Below are 26,146 nucleotides of genomic sequence, written 5' to 3'. Positions count from 1 at the left end.
TTTTTTTTTTGCTGTTCTGGCACCATAGGGACTTCCTAAATGTGACATGCCCCACAAAAACCATTTCAGAAAAACTCACTCTCCAAAATCCCATTGTCGCTCCTTCCCTTCTGAGCCCTCTACTGCGCCGCCGTACACTTGACATACACATATGAGGTATTTCCTTACTCAAGAGAAATTGGGTTACACATTTTAGGAAGATTTCTCTCCTTTTACCCTTTGTAAAAATTCTAAAACTGGATCTACAAGAACATGCCAGTGTAAAAAATGAAGATTTTGAATTTTCTCCTTCTCCTGCTATTCCTGTGAAACACCTAAAGGGTTAACAAACCTTTTGAATGTCATTTTGAATACTTTGAGGGGTGCAGTTTTTATAATGGGGTCATTTGTGGGGCATTTCTAATATGAAGGCCCTTCAAATCCACTTCAAAACAGAACTGGTCCCTGAAAAATTTTGATTTTGAAAATTTTGTGAAAAATTTGAAAATTGCTGCTGAAATTTGAAGCCCTCTGATCTCTTCCAAAAGTAAAAACTTGTCAACGTTATGATGCAATCATAGAGTAGACATGTTGTATATGTGAATCAATATATAATTTATTTGGAATATTCATTTTCCTTATAAGCAGAGAGCTTCAAAGTTAAAAAAAAAATGCAACATTTTCAATTTTTTCATCAAATTTTGGAATTTTTCACCAAGAAACGATGCAAGTATCGACAAAATTTTACCACTAACATAAAGTAGAATATGTCATGAAAAAACAGTCTCGGAATCAGAATGAAAGGTAAAAGCATCCCAGAGTTATTAATGCTTAAAGTGACAGTGGTCAGATGTGCAAAAAATGGCCGGGTCCTACAGTGAAAATTGGCTGGGTCCTTAAGGGGTTAATTGTATTGACCCAAAAAATAAAGAACACGTAATTTTTACCGTAAATTGTACGGCGTGAATACAAAACCTTCCAAAATTTGCTAAATTTCGTTTTTATTTATTTCCCCACACAAATAGCATATTTACATTTTATGGTAAAGTGAGTGAATGCATTACAAAGGACAACTGGTCGCGCAAAAAACAAGCCCTCATACTACTCTTTGGATGAAAATATAAACGAGTTATGATTTTTTGAAGGCGAGGAGGAAAAAACGAGTCCTTAAGGCCAAAATGGGCTGAGTCCTTAAGGGCTTAAAGTTTAGTCAAGCTTACCTAAGTCAAGTAAGTTAGTTATTTATTCTGTCCAATTCAAGTTCAGACCAGCCTCAGCTAAATCTAAATCTTAAATTAATCTGCGAGGACTACAAGTCCAATAGTGCCTAGAAGCAAGTGTGTGGTTCTTTGTTGCATTCTTCAGCAAATATTGCACTAAAGTGAGCCGTACCTGTCTGTATAACGTTGCAAATTCCTGAAGTAAAGTTAAAGTGGCATTTGAGGCATTTCTTGCCTGGCACCTGGCACAGGCAACTGCTTATCCTTGGTATCATCCTTGATAGTGTGGTGATTAAAGGAATATTCTGGCTTTATACACCTTATAGGGGATAAGATGTATCCCCCTGGGGACCCTGTGATTTCGGTGCAGCCCCCAGCACTCTGTGCTGGGCGCTGCCTCCGAGAGGGGGGATGTGACATCACGGCCATGCCCCCTAGTGACGTCACGTCATGCCCCCTCCATTCATGTCTGTGGTAGGGGGTGTGACGTCACTAGAGGCCATGTCCTTGACATCATGTCCCCATTTTGAAGGCAGTGCCCGGCACAGAATGCCAGGGGCTTTACCGAGATCGCGGGAGTCCCCAGCGCTCCTTTGGATAGGGGATAGGATGTATAAAGCAAGAATACCCCTTTAACACTCCTGGCGTCACAAACTCAAGTCTACCTAGACAACACACCCTTAGGCCACCACAATATTCTATGGGGAGACTTTATTATTTTGCATGTATCACAATTACCACACATGTGCCACAATGGAGAATTTAATGAAAACAATGGAGAATTCCACCCTATGTGTTTTCATCGACCCTAACCCACCCCCTTTTGACTTCTGTTACATCTCCTTATCGCGTTACTCTCGGGCTGCAGAGATTGCATGGGACATTTAAACATCCTGCCAACTTTTCATCCGGCAGGTGCAGAGAATAGTGAGGGCAGGGGACAGATATGGGATGTGAGGTCCGGGATATGAGATCAGCATATGAGTACACAATATGAAAATGGGATATGAGGTCAGGATATCAGGCCGGGATATGAGGTAGAGGTATGAGGACGGGATATGAGGATGGCATATGAATATGTGATATCAGGACAGGGGCGGATCCAGAGTCGAGTCTTGGGAGGGGCACTATTAGAGTACTTTGTGTTGGTGGAAAGAAAATAAGATGTTGCTTACAGAACTTACAATATTATTAAATGTATCATACAGTCCTAACCTTGTTTAAGACTCTTAGGCCATGCTCACACGTCATAATAATAATCAAATATACCAATTGCCACAGAATGGGAAAGTACTAAAGAAGTTTTTACCATTTAAAACTACAGCTCCCAGTATGATCTAAGCAGTGGTGAGAGGATGCTGGGAGTTGTTGTTTCACCCATCATAACTGCAGAACTTACAAGTGACTACAGCTCTGATAGGACATAGTGAGGAGGATACACAATTATATCAGTGACTATGGGTGATGTCTTCTCTATAGTCTTTCCTTATCTAATTCAGATGGTAGATACCACCAGGATTTGTTCCAGCTAAATCTTCTCTCTGCAGAACTTGATGCTCCGATGGCTCCTCACTATGTCAGCGGATTCTGATCCTCTATATGAAAACAATAATTATTATAATGCTGCCAAACACTGTATTCTTTGAATATAATACTGGCACACACCCTCTGAATATAATTCTGACACACTGTACCCCCTGAATATACCACACACTGTACCCTCTGAATATAATACTACCACACACTGTACCCTCTGAATATAATACTACCACACACTGTACCCTCTGAATGTAATACTACCACACACTGTACCCTCTGAATATAATACTACCACACACTGTACCCTCTGAACATAATACTATCACACACTGTACCCTCTAAATTTAATACTACCACACACTGCACTCTCTGAATATAACTTGCTGTGCAGTGCACCCTCTGAATAAAATACCGTAATGTATTGTGGCCCATAAAAAACGTACCACCCCAGAAATTCCTCATAATATACACTATACTTCTGAAATGCAAAACACTCTGTGCCTTCACATATAGTAATAATGCCCCATCTTGTGCCCCTATATGTAATAATTATGACCCGTCCTGTTCCCCCCACATAATAATAATGCCCCCTGTGCTGTGCCCCTCACATATAATGCCCCTGTGCTGTGCCCCTCACATATAATGCTCCTGTCATGTGCCCCTCACATATAATGCACTTCACATATAATGCCCCCGTTTTTTGCCCCTCACATATAATGCCCCCATCATGCGCCCCTCATATATAATGCCCCCATAATGTGCCCCTCACATATAATGCCCCCTGTACTGTGCCCCTCACATATAATGATCCTGTCATGTGCCCCACACATATAATGCCCCCTGTGCTGTGCCCTTCACATATAATGCCCCCGTTCTTTGCCCCTCCCATATAATGCCCCCTGTGCTGTGCCCCTCACTTATAATGCCCCCAGTGCTGTGCCCCTCACATATAATGCCCCCTGTCCTGTCCCCTCAGGGGGCATTATATGTGAGGGACACAGCACAGGGGGCATTATATGTTTGAGACACATGACAGGAGCATTATATGTGAGGGGCACAGCACAGGGGGCATTATATGTGAGGGGCGCATGATGGGGGCATTATTTATGAGAGGCGCATGATGGGGCATTGTGTGGGGAACAGAACAGGGGGCATTATATGTGTGGGGCACAGCACAGGGGATATTATATGTGAGGGGCACAGCACAGGGGGCATTATATGTGAGGGGCAAAGAACAGGGGCATTATATGTGAGGGGCTCAGTACAGGGGGGCATTATATGTGTGGGGCACTGCACAGGGGGCATTATATGATATAATGCCCCCTGTGCTGTGCCCCACACATATAATGTCCCCTGTGCTGTTCCTCACACATATAATGCCCCTTGTGCTGTGCCCCACACGTATAATGCCCCCTTTGCTGTGCCCCACACATATAATGCCCCCTGTGCTGTGCCCCACACATATAATTATATGTGAGGGGCTCAGCACAGGGGGGCATAAAATGTGAGGGGCACAGCACAGGGGGACCCCTCTGTCATGTGCTCTTCGCATATAATGCCCCCTGTGCTTTGCCCTGCAGCCCCTCATTAACCTTTTCTCTGCCCCCCAAGTTTTTAAATCCCCCTCCTCCTGTATGATATAGTGCCCCTAACAGTGGCACATATTCTGTCCCCCTAATCCCCTGGGCTCTGAGCATACTCTTCCGTACTTACAGTATGTGGGCCACAGGGACGGGATCTCCGAGCGGCGGCACGATGATGTGACGTTATCGCGCCGGCCTGCAGTGGATCGCGTCCCTGCAGCTCACACGCCGTGTACTCACAGCGTGTGTGAAAGCCAAGGTTAGTGAATAGTGGAGCGGGAGCTTACAGCTTCAGCTCCACCATGCTAGCGGGCGGGGGGCAGCAATCTCGGGCGTTGCCCCCCCCCCCCCCCCTGGATCCGCCACTGTATCAGGATGGGATATAAGGTCGGAATACAAGGATGGGGTATGAAGACTGGATATGTGAATGAGAGTGTCATTGCTGCTTTTCCTCTCCCACAAGGTTTAGGTAGGAAGACCGGGCAATGCCGGATACTCTGCTAGTATACAATAAAAAATGGCATCTGAGCTAAGTGAGGGATGCCAAATTATCACACTGTGACTGTATTTTACTGCACACAACCATAAATGTGCCTGCCATGGCAATGACTTAAAATCAGGACAGGAACATTGTATATCAAATGTATAAAAGCTACTCTGAAAGCAAACCTATACATTTTTAACTACATGAAAAACATGTGGTATTAGCAAAGTGCATAAATTGTGACTTCCTAATGTAATGGTATTATTACCTTCCATGCCTGTACAGTAGTTTGTGAATAGATATTAAGCAGAGAATGTTCAAGAAAAACTTCATTGTGATAGTGAATTTCTCTTGCAAGCTTTTTAGAATGAATTAGAGACTATAGTGTGTCATTTCAATAATGGCATTTTATTAGAAAAATGCTGTGTATACTCTATGCTGTTTGAAAATCTATGTAAAATGTATTTAACCCTTTTTGTTTTGTTAATTTGGTTTCTGTGGTGTTCACCGCATGGTATAAATTACAAGTTATGTTATGTTACCTTTATTTTGTAGGTCTGTATGATTACAGAGATACCCGATTTATAGTTTTTCTTATGTTTTTGAGCCCATGGAATCCCTATGACATAGCTGTTCAGCATGGTGCGATAAGTCACTGCGATGATGTACAGCTATGTATATACCTGCCAGTTTAGCCAATAACTGGCCGCAGTGGTGTCCCATCTTAAACAGTTATTAGCTGAACATGAAGGAATAACTGGGGTTTTCTTTGTCTAATATTATATTTTATTTAAATAACAGAAGTGATATGAATAAGGAAGACACATGTACAGAGAGGCAAATATGTGTTTAGTGCATAATGATCTGATCCAATATCTATTGCAATAAATGGATCATTTTCTTAATCATTTTTCCAGATTTTTGGAATTTTAATATGGTCCCAGAGTGCACAGTGACAAATGTAAAATTATGTACTTGGCTAAATAAATATATATATATATATATATATAATTTAAATTAGTTCTGATAAAGTACCTTATAACATAAGCAAGTCCATTGATGGAGAGGATGGCAACAAGTATGCAAAGAAACACCATTAAAGCAAAGGCAGGGTCAATACCTGAGGGGAAAAAAGTAAGAATAAAGTATTATTGAACTACATATTCTATACATATATTTATGTCAACATCCATAAAGTATTTTACAATAAACAGCTTATCTTAGCATCAAATTCATACTTTACCTCTCATTGCAGCTGAATGCTTAAGTGGGTTGTCCGGGGACGTAAAATTTTTATTGTTAAAAAATGTTAGATAAAAATATCAAATACGTTGTACTAACCTCAACCAATTCCCTGCAGTTCCTGGTCTAAAGTCATCTGGTCTCAGCAGCCTGGAGCAATCGAGCACCGATAACACTGATCAATGCTATGCTATGGCATAGCATTGAACAGTGTATGCAATCAGAAGATTGCATGTAATAGTCCCCTACGGGGACTATAAGATATATATATATTTATATATATATATATATATATATATATATATATACACATCAAACTCAATGGGGTTTATTTACTAACGCGATCCCGACTCTTTTTTGTTGGGTTTTATCAATATCTTTAGCCGTTTGGACGTGATGCTGGAACATACACACACATACACACATTAGGGTTTATTTACTAAGAGTGGAGTGTAGTTTTCTTTGAGGGTTTTGATTTTTGACAGGTAATTTCCCAAGGTATTTCCATGCGACACCATTTGCGACAAAAAAAACCCCAAAACCCTCCATTTTACAAGAAAACCCGAAAAGCGGGCGTGGTCATGGGAGAAAGTGGGCGTGGTTCTGACAAAAGGGGCCTGTCCCCGACAGTTTTGAAAAATCCCAACATATTTACTAAGGTTTCCACAGAAAATGTAGTGGATTTGAGCTGGGAAAAGCCGAACAGATGAGAACAGTTGTAAAAAAAAGCAAAAAATAGGGAAAAGTGCAAAACGTAGGGAAACCTTAGTAGATACCTTGGGAAAATACCTGTCAAAAATCAAACCCTCAAAGAAAACTACATTCCACTCTTAGTAAATAAATCCCAATGTGTGTATGTGTGTGTATGTTCCAGCATCACGTCCAAACGGCTAAAGATATTAACATGAAACTTGGCACACATGTTACTTATATGTCAACAACAAACATAGGATAGGTAATTTAACCCTTACTCACTCCCATTTGCCAGGGTCGGAGTTTTTGTTTAAAGTCCCGTACAAGTCTATGGGAAATATATGTTAATACATAACTTCCAAAGGGCTGGAGATATTTCGATAATACTTGGTCAGATGTTACTTATATGTCTGCTTAAAATATAGGATAGTTAATTTTACCCTTAACTACCCCCATTTGTGAGGGTCGGGGTTTTTGTTTAAAGTCCCATGCAAATCTATGGGAAATGTTCCCACATAACTTCCGTACAGCTGGAGAAATTTCAATAATACCTGGTACACATATTACTTATATGTTAAATAAAAATATATGATAGTTAAATTAACCCTTACCTACACCCTTATATAAAAGATGGGTATTTGTTTAAAGTCCCATGCAAGTATATGGGACTTCCAGTACCCTACTCCACAAGCTCCACTCTGCATCTCCTGGTGAATTTGTCAGTTGGGCTTGCAAGCCACACCCCATATTACAAAGACACGTCCACTGTTTAAGCCCCACTCCTTTTATTCTCTACCCTTTTGTGCATCGGTCAGGCTTGCAAATGACGCCCAGTCCCACAAAGCCACATCCCCTTCTATTTTCAGCTTACAATATCTTCATCACAAATCAGTCCCACCTGAGGACAGGATATGAGGATGGGCCATAAGGAAGGGATATGAGGACAGCATATGAGGATGAGATATGAGGTCGGAATATGAGGACAGGATATGAGGTTGGGATATGAGGACGGGGTATTAGGTCGGGATATGAGAACAGGATAGGAGGTCAAGATAGGAGGACGGGATAGGAGGACAGGATAGGAGGATGGGATATGAGGAAGGGGTATGAGGACGGGATATGAGGACGGGATATGAGGTCAACATATGAGGACAGGATATGAGGACGGGATATGAAGTCTGGATATGTGGACCGATTATGGGCTCGGGATATAGGGCCGGGCTATGAGGACGGGATATGAGGTTGGGATATGAGGTCGAGATAGGAGGAAGGAGTAGAAGGTCGGGATATGAGGATGGAATATGAGGTTGGGATATGTGGTTGAGATATAAGGATGGATATGATGACGGGATACGAGGTTGGGATATGAGGACGGGATATGAGGTTGGGATATGAGGACGGGATATGAGGTTGAGATATGAGGACAGGATATGGGGATGGGAAATGACAACAATATATGAGGATGGGATATGAGGTCAAAAGCTTCCTCCTTTGTTGATTTTCCTCCCCAACAAGGATTAAGAAGGAAAAATCGGGCAACGCCGGGTAAAAAAAAAAGTACAAAAAAAGTTAATAAATGTGAATTAACCCCTTCCTTAATAAAAGTTTGAATCACCTCCCTTTTTCCACATGAAAAAATGTAAACAAAAATAAACATAAACATATGTGGTATTGCTGGGTGTGTAAATGTCCAAACTATAAAAATATAATGTCAATTAAACCGCATGGTCATTGGCATAAGCATAAAAAAAATACCAAAGTCTAAAATTGCATGTTTTTGATCTCTTTGTATAACCTAAAAAAAATGTATAAAAAAAACAATCAAAAAGTCCCATCAAAACAAGAATGGTACCAATAAAAACCTCAGATCACAGTGAAAAAAATAAACCCTGTATACAGAAAATAAAAATGTTGTAGCCAAAGGCTAAAGCTAATTTTGGTGCATGTAGTTATAATTTAGTAAAAGAAAAGAAAATCTACTTAAATTGGGTATCCTTGTAACTGTATGGACCTACAGAATAAAGAAAAGTGCACTGCGTAGAATCGAAGCCCCCAAAATTTCCAAAACTGCATTTTGTTTTGTTTTCAATTTTGCCACACAAATATTTTTTTACTCCCCCATATGGGAGCGCATACGGCAGGGGGGAGCTAAAACCTTGCGCTCCCGTATATAATTCATTTCAATGAGCCGGCCGGAGTGAAACGTTCGGTCCGGTCGGCTCATTTTTGCACTGTATGCGCCTTTCCCCCGGACCTAAAAGTCAACCACAGTTTTAGGGCCAGCTGTAAAAGCGCATACGGCGCAAAAATGAGCCGACCGGACCGAACGTTTCACTCCGGCCGGCTCATTGAAATGAATTACATACGGGAGCGCATACGAAAGCATATGGGAGCAATGGGAGCGTATGGGAGAAAACGTGATGTGAACCAGCCCTTACAAAGTAAAATTGGTGGCGCAAAAAACAAGCCCTCATATGGGTCTGTAGGTGGAAAATTTAAAGTGTTATGATTTGTAGAATGTGTATCCTTTGGATAGGGGATAAGATGTCTAGGGTGGGAGTACCCCTTTAAGGGTTTAACTGTAAGTAAGCACACTCAAGATCAAATACATATTAGCAGTGTATTCACACATACAGTATCCTGTGTATATTTGATGCTCGGAATCTGAAGCTGCAGAGTTAAAGCTTTGTTCAGTCATTGTCATTCAGTTTACTTTGAACTCTGCAAAATAAAATCTGCAGCTTCAAATCCTGTGCATCATATATGCGCAGGATACTGTATGTCTAAATACATCCTTAGAGCAGGGGCATATGGGATACATCCTGGCAACATGTCAAAAGTTTTGTTCGGCATGGGTCTGAGTGTTCAGATCTCTGCCAAACAGGAGAATGAGCTGGGGGAAGTCTGCACTGCTGCATGCTTCTCTCCCTACCTCTGTGTCACATGATGGAGACAAGCTCATAGACTTCGAATTTGTCTCAATCATGTGACACAGAGCCGGTAGAGAACATATTGCTGATTGGTTGAGTTCTGAACATTGATACAAACTTTTGACATGTTGCTAGGATATGAAAGTTTTTCTAAATGACAGTGGCTATTTAACCTGTTAAGGACCAAGGGCGTAAACTTTCGCCCCTAGTCCCGCTCCCGTGATATAACGCGGGGTTACACGGTAACCCCGCATCATATCATGGCAGGCCCGGCGTCATAGTGAAGCCGGGACCCATCCCGCTAATAGCGTGCGGCACTGATCGCCCTATTAAACCTTTAGCCACGCGCTCAAAGTTGAGCCGTGCGGCTAAAAGTAAAATGTGCAAGTTAGCTCAGGGAGCTGTTCGGGATCACCGCGGTATAATCGCGGCATCCCGAACAGCTGTACTTCAGGAGGAAGGTCTCTTACATTCCTTCCTGCAGTCCGATCGCCGAATGAATGCTTTAAGCCTGAGATCCAGGCTTGAGCATTCAATCGCCGAAAACACTGATTGATGCATTCTTATGGAGATGCATCAATCAGTGGTAAAGATCAGTACATGCAATGTTATAGCCCCCCCCTGGGGGCTATAATATGGCATAAGAAAAGTGTAAAAAAATCATTAAGTCTTTCAATGATCCCTTCCCCTAATAAAAGTTTGAATCACCTGGCATTTCCAAGAATAAAAAAAAAACTGTGTAAATAAAAATAAACATGTGGTATCGCCGTGTGCGGAAATGTCGCTTTTTAAACCGCACGTTCAATGGCGTACGCGCAAAAAAAATTCCAAAGTCCAAAATAGCGTATTTTTGGTCACTTTTTATATCATGAAAAGATGAATAAAAAGCGATCAAAAAGTCCCGTCAAGGCAAAAATGGTACCGACAAAAACTTCAGATCACGGCGCAAAAAATGAGCCCTCAGAGCCCCCTGAACATGGAAAAATAAAAAAGTTATAGGGCTCAGAATATGACAATTTTAAATGTATAAATTTTCCTGCATGTATTTATGATTTTTTTTCAGTAGTAATACAAAATCAAGCCTATACAAGTAGGATATCATTTTAACCGAATGGACCTAGATAATAAAGAAAAGGTGTCATTTTTAATGAAAAATGTACTACGTAGAAACGGAAGCCCCCAAAAGTTTTGTCGCACAATGATTTTTTTTCCGTTTCGCCGTAGATTTTTGGGTAAAATGACTGATGTCATTACAAAGTAGAATTGGTGGTGCAAAAAATACGCCATAATACAGATTTTTAGGTGCAAAATTGAAAGAGTTATGATTTTTTAAAGGTAAGGAGGAAAAAACGAAAGTGCAAAAACGAAAAACGCCTGGTCCTTAAGGGGTTAAAGTGAATGTGTCACCTAGACTTTTTGTTTTACTAATTAGAGCCAGATACTAAAACAAGTTACATTTTTCTATGGAATTATTATGGGGCAGTGATCATGCCTGGGCTGTTTAGAGATAAGCTGTATAGCAGGTCCCATGTAACAGGCTTGTAAGCATGCCCTGTGACTTGTGCAGAGGTTATTCTACAGGAGAAGGAGGCTGAGCTACTATTGTCTCAGCTATATACTGGTGTCACCTTTCGCTGTAATTCTGTACAGATCACTTGCCAGCTGTCTCCTCCTTATCATCACAATCAGAAAAAGAAATCTTAGCTTAGTTCTCGGCTTGTGGCCAGATGCACAATTGCAAGATTTATAATACAGATCAGTGGTTCTTACCAGTGTTTCCAGTTTACAGCTGGAGGCACACTAGTTGGAAAAACCTGATATACAGGGTGGGTCATTTATATGGATACACCTTAATAAAATGGGAATGGTTGGTGATATTAACTTCCTGTTTGTGGCACATTAGTGTATGTGAGGGGGGAAGCTTTTCAAGATGGGTGGTGACTATGGCGGCCATTTTGAAGTCGGCCATTTTGAATCCAACTTTTGTTTTTTTAATAGGAAGAGGGTCATGTGACACATCAAAACTTATTGGGAATTTCACTGAACAAAATCTTCTGCGTAAACTGAGGGTCCTGGTCCAATTTTTGTTTTGCGCATTCTGCAGTACCTGAAACTACGGATACTGGAAGCCTGTGCTAGCATTTCTCCTGCGGTGTTGCTATCAGTGTGTGAAGAGTGGGAGAAGAGGGTTGCATTGACAATCCAACACAATGGGCAGCACATTGAACACATTTTATAGGTGGTCAGAAACTTGTAAATAACTCATGAAAGAATAAAGTTACGTTAAAATCAAGCACATCATTGTTTTTCTTGTGAAATTCCCAATAAGTTTGATGCATCACATGACCCTCTTCCTATTAAAAAACAAAAATTGTATTCAAAATGGCCAACTTCAAAATGGCTGCCATGGTCACCACCCATCTTGAAAAGTTTCTCCTTACATATACTAATGTGCCACAAACAGGAAGTTAATATCACCAACCATTCCCATTTTATTAAGGTGTATCCATATAAATGGCCCACCCTGTAGTTACATAGTTCTTAAAGGGGTACTCCACCCTAGACATTTCATCCCCTATCTAAAGGATCGCGGGGGTCCCGCTGCCGTCAAGCCCCCTCCCATAGATTTGCATTGAGGGGGCGGAGTGTGACATCACGAGGGGGTGGAGCCGTGACGTCACGATACTCCAGCCCCCGTATCGGGAGTCATCACTCACAGAGCAAACTTAGCTCCATGCAGTGATGACTCTGGGTGCTGCAGGAGAGATTTCGGGGGTCTCCAGCAGCAGGACCCCCACGATCAGACATCTTATCCCCTATCCTTTGGATAGGGGATAAGATGTCTAGGGTGGAGTACCCCATTAAGGTTGACAAAAATACCATTAGTCCATCAAGTTCCAGAAGAAGGCAGAAAAACTCTTATGAGCTTGATATAGATAGAAAAATTAGAAAAAGAAAACATTAAAAATCTTTAAAAATATTTTGAACATAAAAATCTATATAAACAATAGGTCATTTTCTGATGAAACATTCCCTTTAAGTAACACAACTGCAGTTGGGGCGCCAAAAATGGAAGTGCTGGAGTTGTAAATTTGGTAATTTTTATATAGGATGGATTTTGACATATTAATCGCTTTACCGTTTGTTCAACATTTATGGAAGAGAGACAAATGGATAATACTTTTCAAAGCTGAATTTGGTTCTTTTTGTGCATTGTGTAAATTTAGTCAATGGTATCCCTGCAGCCTTAGGCTAGGTTCAGACTACGGAATCTGCGGGCAGAAAATTTCCGCCAGGAGACTCCGAGTGCGGCCGGTGCTGACTGAATCAGTCGGTGCTAGGACTGTGCGGACACTGCAGTCTCCAATAGACTGCAATGTGTTCGCGCGGATTTCCGCCTGAAGAAAGAGCACCGCCTTTCTTCAGACGGAAATTTCCAAGCGGATTGTCCGTGCACAAATTCCGAAGTGTGAATTTGTGAACGGAAAATCATTCACCACACTATACATTTTAGAAAGCGGAATTTCCGCCCGCAATTTCAAAGCAAAATTGCAGGCGGAAATTCCATAGTCTGAACCTAGCCTTATGGTAAATCTATTTCTGGAAAATCTGCATAACAGCTATTGCATTTTTAGCACAGAGATTCCTAGCCTTTTTAGCTCACAGCCACCTCCAAATATAACAAGGGATGTTAAATAAGGCCATGTTCACACAGTGTAAAATAAAAACAATAGCAGTAAAATAGGTATAAAAATCAGCTGTTAAAAAATGTAATACTGTGTTCTATTAATGTTTAATCTTTGTATACAAATTGAGTACTGACCGAGTGATTATATCGCAAGTAGCAGCGAAAAGTAATAGCATTACATAATAAAACTTAACTTTTATTCTATCCTCTTAAAGACACTAACCACAATATAGAACATAACTACAATAAATAGTATACATAGAAAATAGAAATGGGGATAATGATAGCTGTGTCAACTAGGGTCTGGTATGGGCCTAGCTGATATTGTTGTTCCCAGGTCTGGTGTGGTAAGGATAATATAGATAAAGATATTAAACTTAGGGCCTATCCCTACTATACAGCAGCCTAGCCCAAAAGTCCCTACTTAATTGGAACACTTATCCTGATAAGGGAGACCCCACCTTGAAGAATACTTACCTAAACAATGCCCCTAGTTATACTGGGGAATCTAAAGGGGATGTCAGGAGAGGGAAAGAAGGATAAAGAAATGTACACAACCAGAAGTACATACTGATAAAAATATAAAGCAAAACGGTCCATCATCAGGGTTGCATCAACACCCAGTGATAAATTACCAATCAACAAAAAAAGGACAAAAGATCAACATAAAAACATATAGCATCAGTGTCAAGTATCCTGGAACACTAATCCATCAGATCAAAGTAAAGTAGGTTGACACAACTGCACACCTGATTTCAAAAGTACAAAACTAGCTCAAAAAATATTCACCAGTTCATTGATTATTAGGAACTTCAACACATTTACCTCGTCTGATATAAACTAGAGAATAAACATAGGACGTATGAAAACATACATAATAGAGGATAGTCTGCCATACATCTGTAACAATTAAATGTTCCCTATGGGGGAGATTTATCAAAACCTGTCCAGAGCAAAAGTTGCCCAGTTGCCCATAGCAACCAATGAGCTCGAATCTTTCATTTTTAACAAGGCCTCTGCAAAATGAAAGAAGCAATCTGATTGGTTGCTATGGGTAACTGGCAACTTTTCCTTTGCACAGGATTTGATAAATCTCCCCCTATGTCCATGAGAGGTGTCTAGTGCACCACTAATGCAAGTAATGTGCACCATAATATGACCACTATACCAGAGATAAAATATCTCTCTTCAGTAAAACACCATAGGACCCAAAAAATGATTAAAGATGCCACCTGCAAATAATCATTTCAAATTGTTTGGAAATGGCCTTACAAACCTTCCCAGATTGATGGTTAGCAACAGTTAATTTTCTAAGATCACTGCTATTGTCTTCTCCTTGGCACATGGCTGAATGTTTCAGACTAGCAAACTGCCAAAACATCTGCTTTTATAGAGGTGGTCATACTTGCTGATAATCAATAAATCAAGGGCATTTGATTATCAGCACATGGCTGCTAAGTACCCTCTTAATTTCTATATAAGCAGTAAGGGTGTTCTTAATTTTTCACACACTGCTTCTCAATTTGGCCTCTCAGTTAATGACACTGTGGAATCTTCTGTGTATTGTTGGTATTCTCAGGTTGTATTTACCTAATTTAAAGACCTTCCAAAGACTAAATTGTGTTTCTATTATATCCTTACATGTAAGAAAATATAGAACTCAAAGAGGGTGTACTTTTTTTCTCATGACTGTATATTACAAAGCTACATTTTCAAAGAAGATTGACAGTAGGATGACTGAACATTACATATGAACAATAACCTTATCCAGTTACGAGCACACAATGCTCCCTAGTAAGTGAATACACATTCAATCAATCCACTTCTTATGAAATCAGTTCGGTGACAGTATTCTTTAGCTTGATCCATCACTCTTGTATTCTAGAATGATTGCATGATTCAAGTGAGGATAGAGTAATACGTGAAAATAATAGGTTCCCAGAAATATTAACTGCATGATACCCAGGTACAAATTCTCCAGAGGTGAGTAGACATATCTATTTTCTATTACTGGATATTGGATACTGAACACAAATTATGAAATATAATGTACAGCAGTGTACTGTTGAATATCAACCTGCAGTAGATCGGTACTACTGTATTTACCAATGTGAGGCAAAATGTTAAAGCATTTGTATGCCACTGCTAAACTTCAGGACAACTGGGAGCACCTACTGTCAAATAAGGATACAGATGCTATGTGCTTTACATCTACTTCAGGTAACAAATATAAAGGACTAAAATGAATACCTACATAGCTTAAACCTAGGCAATAAAAGGCATTAAATTACACAATAAATTTCTTTAAAAAAAATCTACAAACTTGAGTAAAATGTGTAAAACTTTTGAGCATGCTTCAAACACCGGTAACAGGACCGCCCTTGGTCCTTAAGCACCAAAGACCAATGGCGTACCAGTATGCCCTTGGTCCCTAAGGTGTAAAATGACAATTACACTTTAACAATGTTAGCGTTCTTAAATTATGAGTTTTTTATTTTGTTAAAACAATTTTTATTTTATTTTTTAAATCTTTTCAAATTTTTTCAATTTTACTATCTATATTTTAAAATAGTCCTGAAATCTTGCAGTTTTTAGTCTGGCCATTAGGTCTAATATTAAGCTGAAACTTCCTGTTTTGTCTGTGATAAAGGAGAAGGTTACTGGAAAGTGATGTCTAGAGCATTATAGTGAAAGGGGACACCAGTATATAGAGAAGTCAATAGATAAAACTCACAGCTCAACCTCCCTCTCCCTGTAAAATTACTTCTATAAAAGGTCACAATGTATGCCCAGTACTCTAATACAGTGGACCATCATATGTTGAGACCATAATGCTATGGAAAACAGGTAATTGGTTCTGGAGCCCCGGAACCATTGCATGTTTAGTGTTTAACAAACCAGGGGCCTCCAGCTGTTGCATAACTACAACTCTCAGCATGCCTGTACAGTCATTGACTGTCTTCGCATGCTGGGAGTTGTAGTTTTGCAAGTGGTGATCAGCATAGGGTGGGTTCACTTTGCCACACTCTCTCCAGGGGGATCGGCTCTGGGGGAAGGGCAGGGGAAGTAGGAGTTTACCTTATTCAGGATGGAACTCATAGAAAGAAGTCCAGCCAGTCATGTCCATGCATGGTGGTGTCACCATGTCAAAGCTGGGGAGTCCCAGGCTGTGTGTGCAGGAGGGGGGTCCCACAAGGGGGTCCCGGGCTGTGTGAGCCGGATAGGGGGTCCCGGGCTGTGTGTGCAGGAGGGGGCGCGTGCACTGGTGGATCTCTGCCCACTCTCCCCTCCTCTCGATATTTTGAAAGAAGGGGAATGTGGGCGGGGCCAATGTCACATGAAGCAGAAGGGGGCGCATGGGAGGCCATCTTAGTTCCTGGCAGGACGTCACTCACATGTCGTGGAGGCCTGCAGGACACAGGTAGTTACCAGAGGCAGAACGGAGGCAGAACTGAAGCAGTCAGCTCTGTCACATAGCCGTTTTTGCGAAGGCCCAGACACACAGCAGCATCGTATGTCAGGGGATCACTGTAGTGTACAAAAAGTTCAATAAAAAAATTACAATCAGGAAATAGAAACTGAAAACATGTTTCAGTATTTGGCTCTGATAAGAAAAAAAAATCCAAGCAAAATATTCCTTTAAATGTCAGAATCTGAATTTGCAATGAATACTATTGCTTTTCAATAGAAAATTTGTAGAGAAAAAATACTATCATAGCTATGATAAATTTATTTACAATAATATGTTCTCCTGAAATTTTATATGTAAATCAAAATGTATCATATAATATGTAGAAGTGTTTATTCTGTACCATTAGGGTACATTCCCACACGGCGTATTTGCTGCGTATTTGCTGCTGCGTATTTTATTTTCCCTGTTGAAGTCAATGGGTAGGAAAATACCCAGCACCAAATACGCAGCAAATACGCAGCAAAATACGCCGTGTGGGAACGCACCCTTAGGGTCTATACCCACTTACAGTATTTAGGGTCTATTCACACTTGAAGCTCCAGATTTCAATGTAAACTATTGATTGAACCTCGGGAGCTTCAAATCCTGTGCATCAAATATGTGCCGGATACTGCACATGTGAATACACCTAAACCCCTTAACGACCACGGACGTAAATGTACGTCCTGGTTTGGCGGGACTTCCCGCACCAAGACGTACATTTACGTCCTGTGTATGAGCGCAAGCATCGGAAGGATGCCCGCGTCCTACAAGGCAGGTTCCGGCTGCTAGCAGCAGCCGGGGACCCACCCGTGATGGCCGACATCCGTGATCGCGCGGATGTCCGCCATTAACACCTCAGATGCCTTGATCACCTCATCTGCGGCATTGCGGTACTTTGATTGGATGATCGGATCGCCCGCAGCGCTGCCGCAGCAATCCGGTCATCCAGCTTGGCGGCCGGAGGTCCCCTCACCTGGCTCCGGCCGTCTCCCGACGTCTTCTGCTCTGGTCTGCGATCGAGCAGACCAGAGCAGAAGATCACCGATAATACTGAGCAGTGCTATGTCCTATGCATAACACTGCACAGTATTAGCAATTAGAGATGAGCGAACTTACAGTAAATTCGATTTGTCACGAACTTCTCAGCTCGGCGGTTGCTGACTTTTCCTGCATAAATTAGTTCAGCTTTCCGGTGCTCCGGTGGGCTGGAAAAGGTGGATACAGTCCTAGGAAAGAGTCTCCTAGGACTGTATCCACCTTTTCCAGCCCACGGGAGCACCTGAAAGCTGAACTCATTTATGCAGGAAAAGTCATCAACTGCCGAGCCGAAAAGTTTGTGACGAATCGAATTTACTGTAAGTTCGCTCATCTCTATTAGCAATCAAAGGATTGCTATAGATAGTCCCCTCTAGGGACATAAAAAGTGTAAAAAAACTAGTTGAAAAATGTAAAAATAAAAAGTAAAAAAAAGTGAAAAATCCCCTCAACCAATAAAAATGAAAATTGTCCGTTTTTCCCATTTTATCCCCAAAAAGCGTAATTTTTTTCAAAAATAAACATATATGGTACCGCCATGTGCGTAAATGTCCGAACTATCAAAATATAATGTTAATGATCCCGTACGGTGAATAGCGTGGATGTAAAAAAAAAAAATGCTGCTTTTTTGTCACATTTTATTCAAAAAATTAAGAAAAAATTATCTAAAAGTTTTATATATGCAAATGTGGTATCTAAAAAAAGTGCAAATGACGGTGCAAGAAATGAGCCCTCATATCACCCTATATACGGAAAAATGAAAAAGTTATAGGTGGTCAAAATAGGGCGATTTTAGATTACTGGTTTTGTACAAAAAGTTTTAGATTTTTTTTAAGCGGTACAAAAATATAAAAGTATCTAGCCATGGGTATCATTTTAATCATATTGACCCACAGAATAAAGAACACATATCAATTTTACCATAAATTGTACAGTGTGAAAACAAACCCCTCCAAAATGTGCAAAATGTGGGTTTTCATTTAAATTTCCTTCCTAAAAAATGCTTTTTTGGCTTCGCCATACATTTTATGGTAAAATGAGAGGTTTCATTACAAAGTACAATTGGTCACGCAAAAAACAAGCCCTTATCTGGGTCTGTAGATGGAAATATAAAAGAGTTATGGATTTTAGAAGGCGAGGAGGAAAAAACGAAAACGCAAAAATAAAATTGGCCTGGCCTTAAGGTGAAAATGGGCTTGGTCAGGGGTTACAGGGGTATTCCAGGAAAAGAACTTTTTTTTAAATACATCAACTGGCTCCAGAAAGTTAAACAGATTTGTAAATTACTTCTATTAAAAAATCTTAATCCTTTCAGTACTTATGAGCTTCTGAAGTTAAGGTTGTTCTTTTCTGTCTAAGTGCTCTCTGATGACACGTGTCTCGGGAAACACCCAGTTTAGAAGAGGTTTCCTATGGGGATTTGCTTCTAAACTGGGCGGTTCCCGAGACACGTGTCATCAGAGAGCACTTAGACAGAAAAGAACAACCTTAACTTCAGAAGCTCATAAGTACTGAAAGGATTAAGATTTTTTAATAGAAGTAATTTACAAATCTGTTTAACTTTCTGGAGCCAGTTGATATCTAAAAAAAAAGTTTTTTCCTCGATAACCCCTTTAACCTCTTAAGGACCTATGACATACTGGTACGTCATGAGTCCACTCTCGTTCTATAACGCGGAGCCACGGCGTGGCCCCGTGTCATAGCAGATCGGGCCCAGCCTCTAACAACAGCCGGGACCTGTGGCTAATAGCTATTAACCCTTTAGACGCGGCACCAAACTTGATCGCCACGTCTAAAGTGAAACTAAACTAATGACGGTTAGCTCAGGGGGCTGTTCGGGATCGGCGCGGTGAAATTGCGGCAACACGAACAGCTGTAGGACAGGAGGAGGGTCCCCTTACCTGCCTCCTGGTGTCCGATCGCTGAATGGCTGCTCAGTGCCTGAGATCCAGGCATGATCAGTCAAGTGGCAGAATCATCGATCAATGGTTTCCTATGAGAAACCATCGATCAATGTAAAAGATCAGTGTGTGCAGTGTTATAGCACCCTATGGGAGCTATAACATTGCAAGAAAAGTGAAAAAAAAAGTTAATAAAGATCATTTAACCCCTTCCCTAATAAAAGTTTGAATCACCCCCGTTTTCCCATTTAAAAAAACAAAAAACAGTGTAAATAAAAATAAAATTAAACATATGTGGTATCGCTGTGTGCGGAAATGTCCAAATTATTGTCCGCATGGTCAATGGTGTACGCGGCAAAAAATTCCAAAGTCCAAAATTGCATATTTTTGGTCACTTTTTATATCATGAAAGAATATCAATAAGTCCAATCAATACAAAAATGGTACTGCTAAAAACTTCATATCACGGTACAAAAAATTAGCCCTCATACCGCCCCATACGCGGAAAAATAAAAAAGTTATAGGGGTCAGGAGATGACAATTTTAAAAGTATAAATTTTCCTGCATGTAGTTATGATTTTTTTCAGAAGTACAACAAAATCAAACCTATATAAGTAGGGTATCATTTTAATCGTGTGGACCTACAGAATAAAGATAAGATGTGATTTTAACCGAAAAATGTACTGTGTAGAAACGGAAGCCCCCAAAATTACAAAATGGTGTTTTTTCTTCAATTTTGTCGCACAATGATTTTTTTCTCCGCTTCGCCGTAGATTTTTGGGTAAAATGACTGATGTCATTACAAAGTAGAATTGGTGGCCCCAATCATAGAAATATAGACCAATTAAAATCTAACTTTTATTACAAGCCCATAAAACAAGGGTACCACTAAATCAAAATGATAGTACACAAAGATAATAATACACAAAAAATGATGATGCTTAATACAAACGGATGATAATCCACCACAATAGATCAAGATGTGTCCGATAAAGCATATAACACAGATCACATCGACCACTCCAGGGTTCAAATTTCAAAATTAGTCAAAATAGATCAAAGATAAGCAGATGTAGCAACAAGTATACAACTAATGTATATAACAAACCCTATCCCCCGATGACACAGGGAGGGGTACGGGGAGGGACAGCCGGGGCTGGGAGCTTATTACTCCCTAAACTAGTCCCTATTACAGGCCCTGAGCCTAGGCGGAATTATCGCCCTAAGAAGATCGGTCCCACGCTGGAACCTCCTAATCTCGGCTATCCTCACCCTACAAACTAACTAACTCACTGACTAAAGAACAGGCTACCTCTTTACCCGGGCAAAAACCCTCAAACTATGTGTGATAAGTACACAGTTAGATGAAGATGAATGAGGGAAGATGGGAAGAATTTATACTGGTGGTGGTGTATAAATATTTAGATGAAGCCCTAAATGATATAAATAGATATATCTACAAATAGTGTGAGTTAATCAAAAATGGATATTAGATGATGAAATAAAGCACATGTATGCACATATATGCGGGTGCAACAAATACAGATGAGCACAATATGCATGACATATGGATACAACACATATATGCACATAGACGCACGTGCAACAGATACACATCAGCACTGTATGCATAAAGCGTAAGGCAACAAAACGGACAGTAGATAGATTACAACCGCATATTTCAGATAAAGTGGTTAGCCATGCAACAGACACTGCGCAAAACACTAATCATGCAAGATACAACACAAGCAAGTTGGAGACAACAGTGTAAGTGCTGTGATGTCAATTATGTATGCCCCCGGTATAAGTCAGATAAACGTCAATGCATATATGACTAATATATCCTCAAAATTAGATGCATTTAAAAGGAAATAGGTAGCGATACATAAATTGCATACTTATACACCTAGCTATCCAAAATTATGTCAACAGTCAAAACTCTCAACGCGTTTCTCCCATCACTGTCATCAGGAGAGTGATAAGATGAAGATGGTGAAGTGACTCAAACCCCCGGTGTTCCCCTATATCCTATCTCGAGTGGTGGCAAAAAATAAGCCATCATATGGATTTTCAGGAGCAAAATTGAAAGAGTTATGATTTTTTAAAGGTAAGGAGGAAAAAATGTAAGTGCAAAAATGTAAAAACCCCGGGTCCTTAAGGGGTTAAGATTGATAATTGGGGAATTTATAAGAAAAGGTAAAGTCTCTAAATTAAAAATTGTATTAATAGAACTTCCTTAGGGAACATAAAGAATATTAGCATTAGTGTTATTATTATTATTATTAATATTATTATTACTTATCAGAAGAAATAAAGCATTCGGTTCAATTATATATCCAGGAATTGTCCTAAATCATAACTTTGTAAAAATGTTGAATTTACAATTATAATTTAAAGGGATTTATCAAACTGCATACTGAATATGATGGGGGTTAAAGAAACGTATGGGGATGTACAGTTTGATCACAGTTGTGTACATTTTTTTAAATTACACCAACACACCATTGTGGAATACTTTAAATTATGAATGTCTAAAGCGATTAAAATGGTTTACTAGCTGGCAAGAAGAGAGCAGTGTAGTGGGTAATAAAACTGACAGGCTAAAATGAAAGATGAGAATTTTAAAACTATTACAGGTAGAGTTTAATTTGTTCAAAAAGAACATTTTACTAAATACAATTGAAAAGTTCACATCTCAAGTTAAAGGTACGCTTTTGGAAATAGAGGAGCGCAAGAATAAGGTGGCCATTGTTACTGTGGCGCTGTGTCTGTGGGGTGGCATGAACAACTTAGTCTTGGAGCTGGCCTACTGGGCTCCTCCTATGGGCATTGGTGTTGCAGCCATAGTGGTCAACACCCAGTACTATGTCATTTAAGTTACAGATCCACTTAAATTAGGTGGTTGTCAAAAGAAAAGAGCAGTAGTAAATGCAACTTTTTGAACCACAAAGAATATAACTCAGAAATGAACTTGAAATTCCCTCAGTAAAGTGATGGGAATATTTCATAATGAAAAAAAAACAATATATAAAAAAACAATATGCAAACAAAAATATAAAATGAATACATACTATGCTGTATGGAGATAATTGTGTGAGCAACATATGTATGGATATGGGATTTAAATTTATTTTTGCTACTCCTGGGGGGGGGGGGGTGGTAGCAGGAACAATACATTTGAGATGTATGCAATTCAGAATGTTGTGCTAAAAAAATGAATAATGAATGTTTTAAAAAGCTTATATAAATGGGCACTGTCACCTAAAAATAAAACCTTAAACATGTGGTAGAGAAAAGTTTTAAATGGTCTGTGTTCAGACTTCAACAGATCAATAGAACAAGCCGGGAGAAAATAGCAATAAGCGTATTTCTCCAAACTCTTTGCCACATGACCAAGACAAACTTACAATATAAGTCTATAGGATTGTCTCAGTCACCAGCACAGAGAGCAGGAAGAGAAACACTTTGACACACACTTCTCTCCCAGCTCGTTCTAGATTGATCGGTCAAAACATTTTACATTTCTCTAAAACAGGTTAAAAAAAATGTTTTTTTAAGTAATAGGTACACTTAAAGCATACCATCTGATTTGGAAGTATTTCTGTTCTCAAACTTTCTGTATAAGGACACATAGAAGGGCCCCGCTCCTGCTGCTCTCCAGCTGCCTCCTCCGCCACCGCAGCACTCCTCGCTGCCTGCAGCTACAGCCCCTGTCAGCCTTGAGGTGGCCACAGAATCGGATGCCTCTCCAGTGCGCCCCCTTCATCCACACTGGACCCAGGAGGACTTTCCCCCACTACAGGGCTCTAAAATGCAGCCTCCATCTTCCATGCCACAACCCCCCTCTGTCTTAATGGGTGGTTCTCCACATGTAAAAGGCACCTCTCCAAGCTCCCTTCATGTACAGGGATCCACAGCAACACCTCTCCTGCTTACCTCTGTACCTGCCACAGCTTGTCACCTGGAGTCTGTACGCCACCTTATTCCACCTGAAGGATGTGATCTGCGATTAACCTCTGCTCTGCCTCCTGCTCCTCCTCAGGTGCCTGGCCCACCGCCAAGAAACGTCTTAGATTGGGCTACTAAGATGGAAGTAGCCGAAGCTAGCTTAGGCAAAGACCCTAGCTACTCTTCTGATGACACTGATACTCTCAACTATTGGGGTGCGAGTCCTCCGGCGATGAAAAAATTGTTCAAAACGCCTTCCAAACTGTCTGCCAACAGATCACGTGCTTCCACTTGTTCTTCTTCTGATTACTCCCAAAGTGAACTGCGGTGCTCACTCAAATCTTCCATGACACGAAATTCCCCTTCAGTTGGTGAGACACCACTTCATTTTTCCCAACACAGTATGGGACCTACCTTGCACTCCCCAGAAGCGGCAGTTGATACCCTCAAAGGACACCCTGAACTTCAAGCCCTCCTGGCCTTACTGCCGACTAAAGCCGACATGTATTCCTTGGCCACTGATTTGAAGTCCGCGTGGAAACGGGACCTCAAGTCAGTCAAGGCGGAAGTCTCCCGCCTTCAAGCTAGAGTGGGCGAGCTGGAAGATTTTAAATCATCCATCACCTCACAGCTGGCCCCCAGCTTTATTACACTATTGCTGATCCTAGACCTGTGTGCCTTCCATGTTTTCCCCACTAGGCTGACGTTCAGGCTGGTCCTGGCCCTATATTTGGACATTTATAAAGAGTTTTTATTCTCTGCTGAGGCATTGTAACCAGCTTTTGGTGTCAGAAAACCTCTTGTACTTAAATCTCATTATCAAACACTGTTTTTAGCAATATCATTATTCAGATTAAAACTATTTACTCACCTCCTGTGCAGATTTTTCCATTTGCAAACCAGCAATAAGAGTCTGATTTTGGAGAGACACCATTTGGAAAGTGAATATGCCTCCCCATGTATCTAACCATATCTGTTTCCATATCAACAACATATGTACGGTACAGTTCACTGGTTTTCACATCTGTGTCCAGAATTACGTAGTCGGTAAATCCATTACCATTCATATCTGTCCTGATCCACTGGTTAAACCCATAAAACTGCATGTTCTTTGAATACTTGACCAAACTTGACCCAGATACCCAGTTTTGGTGCCTCCTGCTGTTGTTCATGGCATGTGCAGTAAAGTAAATTGCATTGTATATGGTGCCAAATAAGGGAGACACCTAAATAATGAAAGATGAGAAAAAATATCACTAATTCCTTGAAGATAGATATGTGTAAACAAAGAAATACACATACAGACAAAAACTATTTTAAAAACCAAGCCTGGCTATAAGTTACATTTGTTACATACAACTCATATAGGGCGTTTTACACAAACAGTATTAACTTTGGAAGAGAAAAATGACATAAGAATAAGGACATACTGTCTGAAATGTATCAGTTACTTTTTAGGGATTTTTTTGTATGGATTTTAAATCTATATGCTTCAGAATTTTTTTTTTGCTATTTTTGGACTGTAACCTTGTGAGCTGGATTCTCATTGCCTTTCTAGAAAAACAACATAGTACAGGGGTTTGTGTCATACAACAGCAGGTGGTCGTACTAGGGAGCGGAGTCTAAGGAGCCGCTGGTTTTCACTAGAGACTTGCTGCGGCAGGCGGCTCCCAGGTTGCTACCGCTACCCCTGGCACGACACGTCCACAAAGTCTGCTGAGGAGATGCGTGGCACAGAAGGAACAAGACAGAGTCGTAGTGAGACTCTAGCAGGAGGTCAGGACTGGTGGCACTGTAGCAAGGTCAGGTCACGTAGCAAGAGGTCAGAGGGCAGGCAGCACAGGAGCAAGGTCAGGATACTTAGCAATGGGGTCAGATACACGGCAAGGCAAGACACAAACAGAAAGTTTTCTCTTAGGCTGTAATGGCAAAAAGATCCAGCAGGGGTCAAGAGGAAGTGCAGGGTTAAATAAGGTCAGGACCAGACAAGCAACAATCAATCCATATAATAGAAATATTATATCACCTGATGGTTAATACTACTAAATACAAGTTCTTTAAATGCAAATCGTGTGCAGCATTTTCCTACAAGCAACAATCAATGGTGTGCTGGCCCTTTAAATCACAGGAAGCCGGCACGTGTGAGCCCTAGGAAACGCAAGCACCGGAGGACAGGGACAGCAAAGGTGAAAGAGACGCGGGGAGGTGACTGACGGCCAGGTATTCGCATGCGGGCGAATCCCGCAATGCAAACCGCAGCAGAGCCAGCACGGGAGGACGGGGCAGGAGTGCTCTTATGGCCAGCACGTCTGGCTGCAGCATTACTTGTAACAGTACCCCCTATTAGGTCTCCACCTCTTTTTGGGCTGCAGGAACCTCAGCACCAGATCCTGATCTAAGATGTTCTCATCGGGTTCTCAGGACCTCTCCTCGTGATCAAAACCCTTCTG

The 26,146-nt window shown here is 40.7% G+C and overlaps 1 protein-coding gene and 1 long non-coding RNA gene across 10 annotated transcripts in view; one reads left to right on the top strand and one right to left on the bottom strand.

Moving 5' to 3' along the window:
- Positions 1 to 26,146, bottom strand: part of GUCY2F (guanylate cyclase 2F, retinal) — a 230,653-nt gene that overhangs the window by 123,278 nt on the left and 81,229 nt on the right. For all 9 annotated transcript variants that reach the window (XR_008847695.1, XM_056538849.1, XM_056538845.1 and 6 more), the window contains 2 exons: positions 24,568 to 24,922; positions 5,841 to 5,925 (listed from right to left, as the gene is read on the bottom strand). Coding sequence is in view for 8 of the 9 variants with exons in the window: in XM_056538849.1 (XP_056394824.1) it covers positions 5,841 to 5,925; positions 24,568 to 24,922 (440 nt within the window). In the remaining variant the exon portion in view is untranslated. The remainder of the gene's footprint in view (positions 1 to 5,840; positions 5,926 to 24,567; positions 24,923 to 26,146) is intronic.
- Positions 14,486 to 26,146, top strand: part of LOC130290784 (uncharacterized) — a 34,036-nt gene continuing 22,375 nt past the window's right edge. Inside the window, exons 1-3 of the long non-coding RNA XR_008847697.1 lie at positions 14,486 to 14,649; positions 15,007 to 15,152; positions 15,244 to 15,341. This is a non-coding gene — a long non-coding RNA (uncharacterized LOC130290784). The remainder of the gene's footprint in view (positions 14,650 to 15,006; positions 15,153 to 15,243; positions 15,342 to 26,146) is intronic.

Source organism: Hyla sarda, chromosome 9 (assembly GCF_029499605.1).
Source record: "Hyla sarda isolate aHylSar1 chromosome 9, aHylSar1.hap1, whole genome shotgun sequence".
NCBI lineage: Eukaryota > Metazoa > Chordata > Amphibia > Anura > Hylidae > Hyla > Hyla sarda.
The sequence above is the reverse complement of the archived record's forward strand: the minus strand, read 5'-3'. Positions and strand labels throughout refer to the sequence as shown.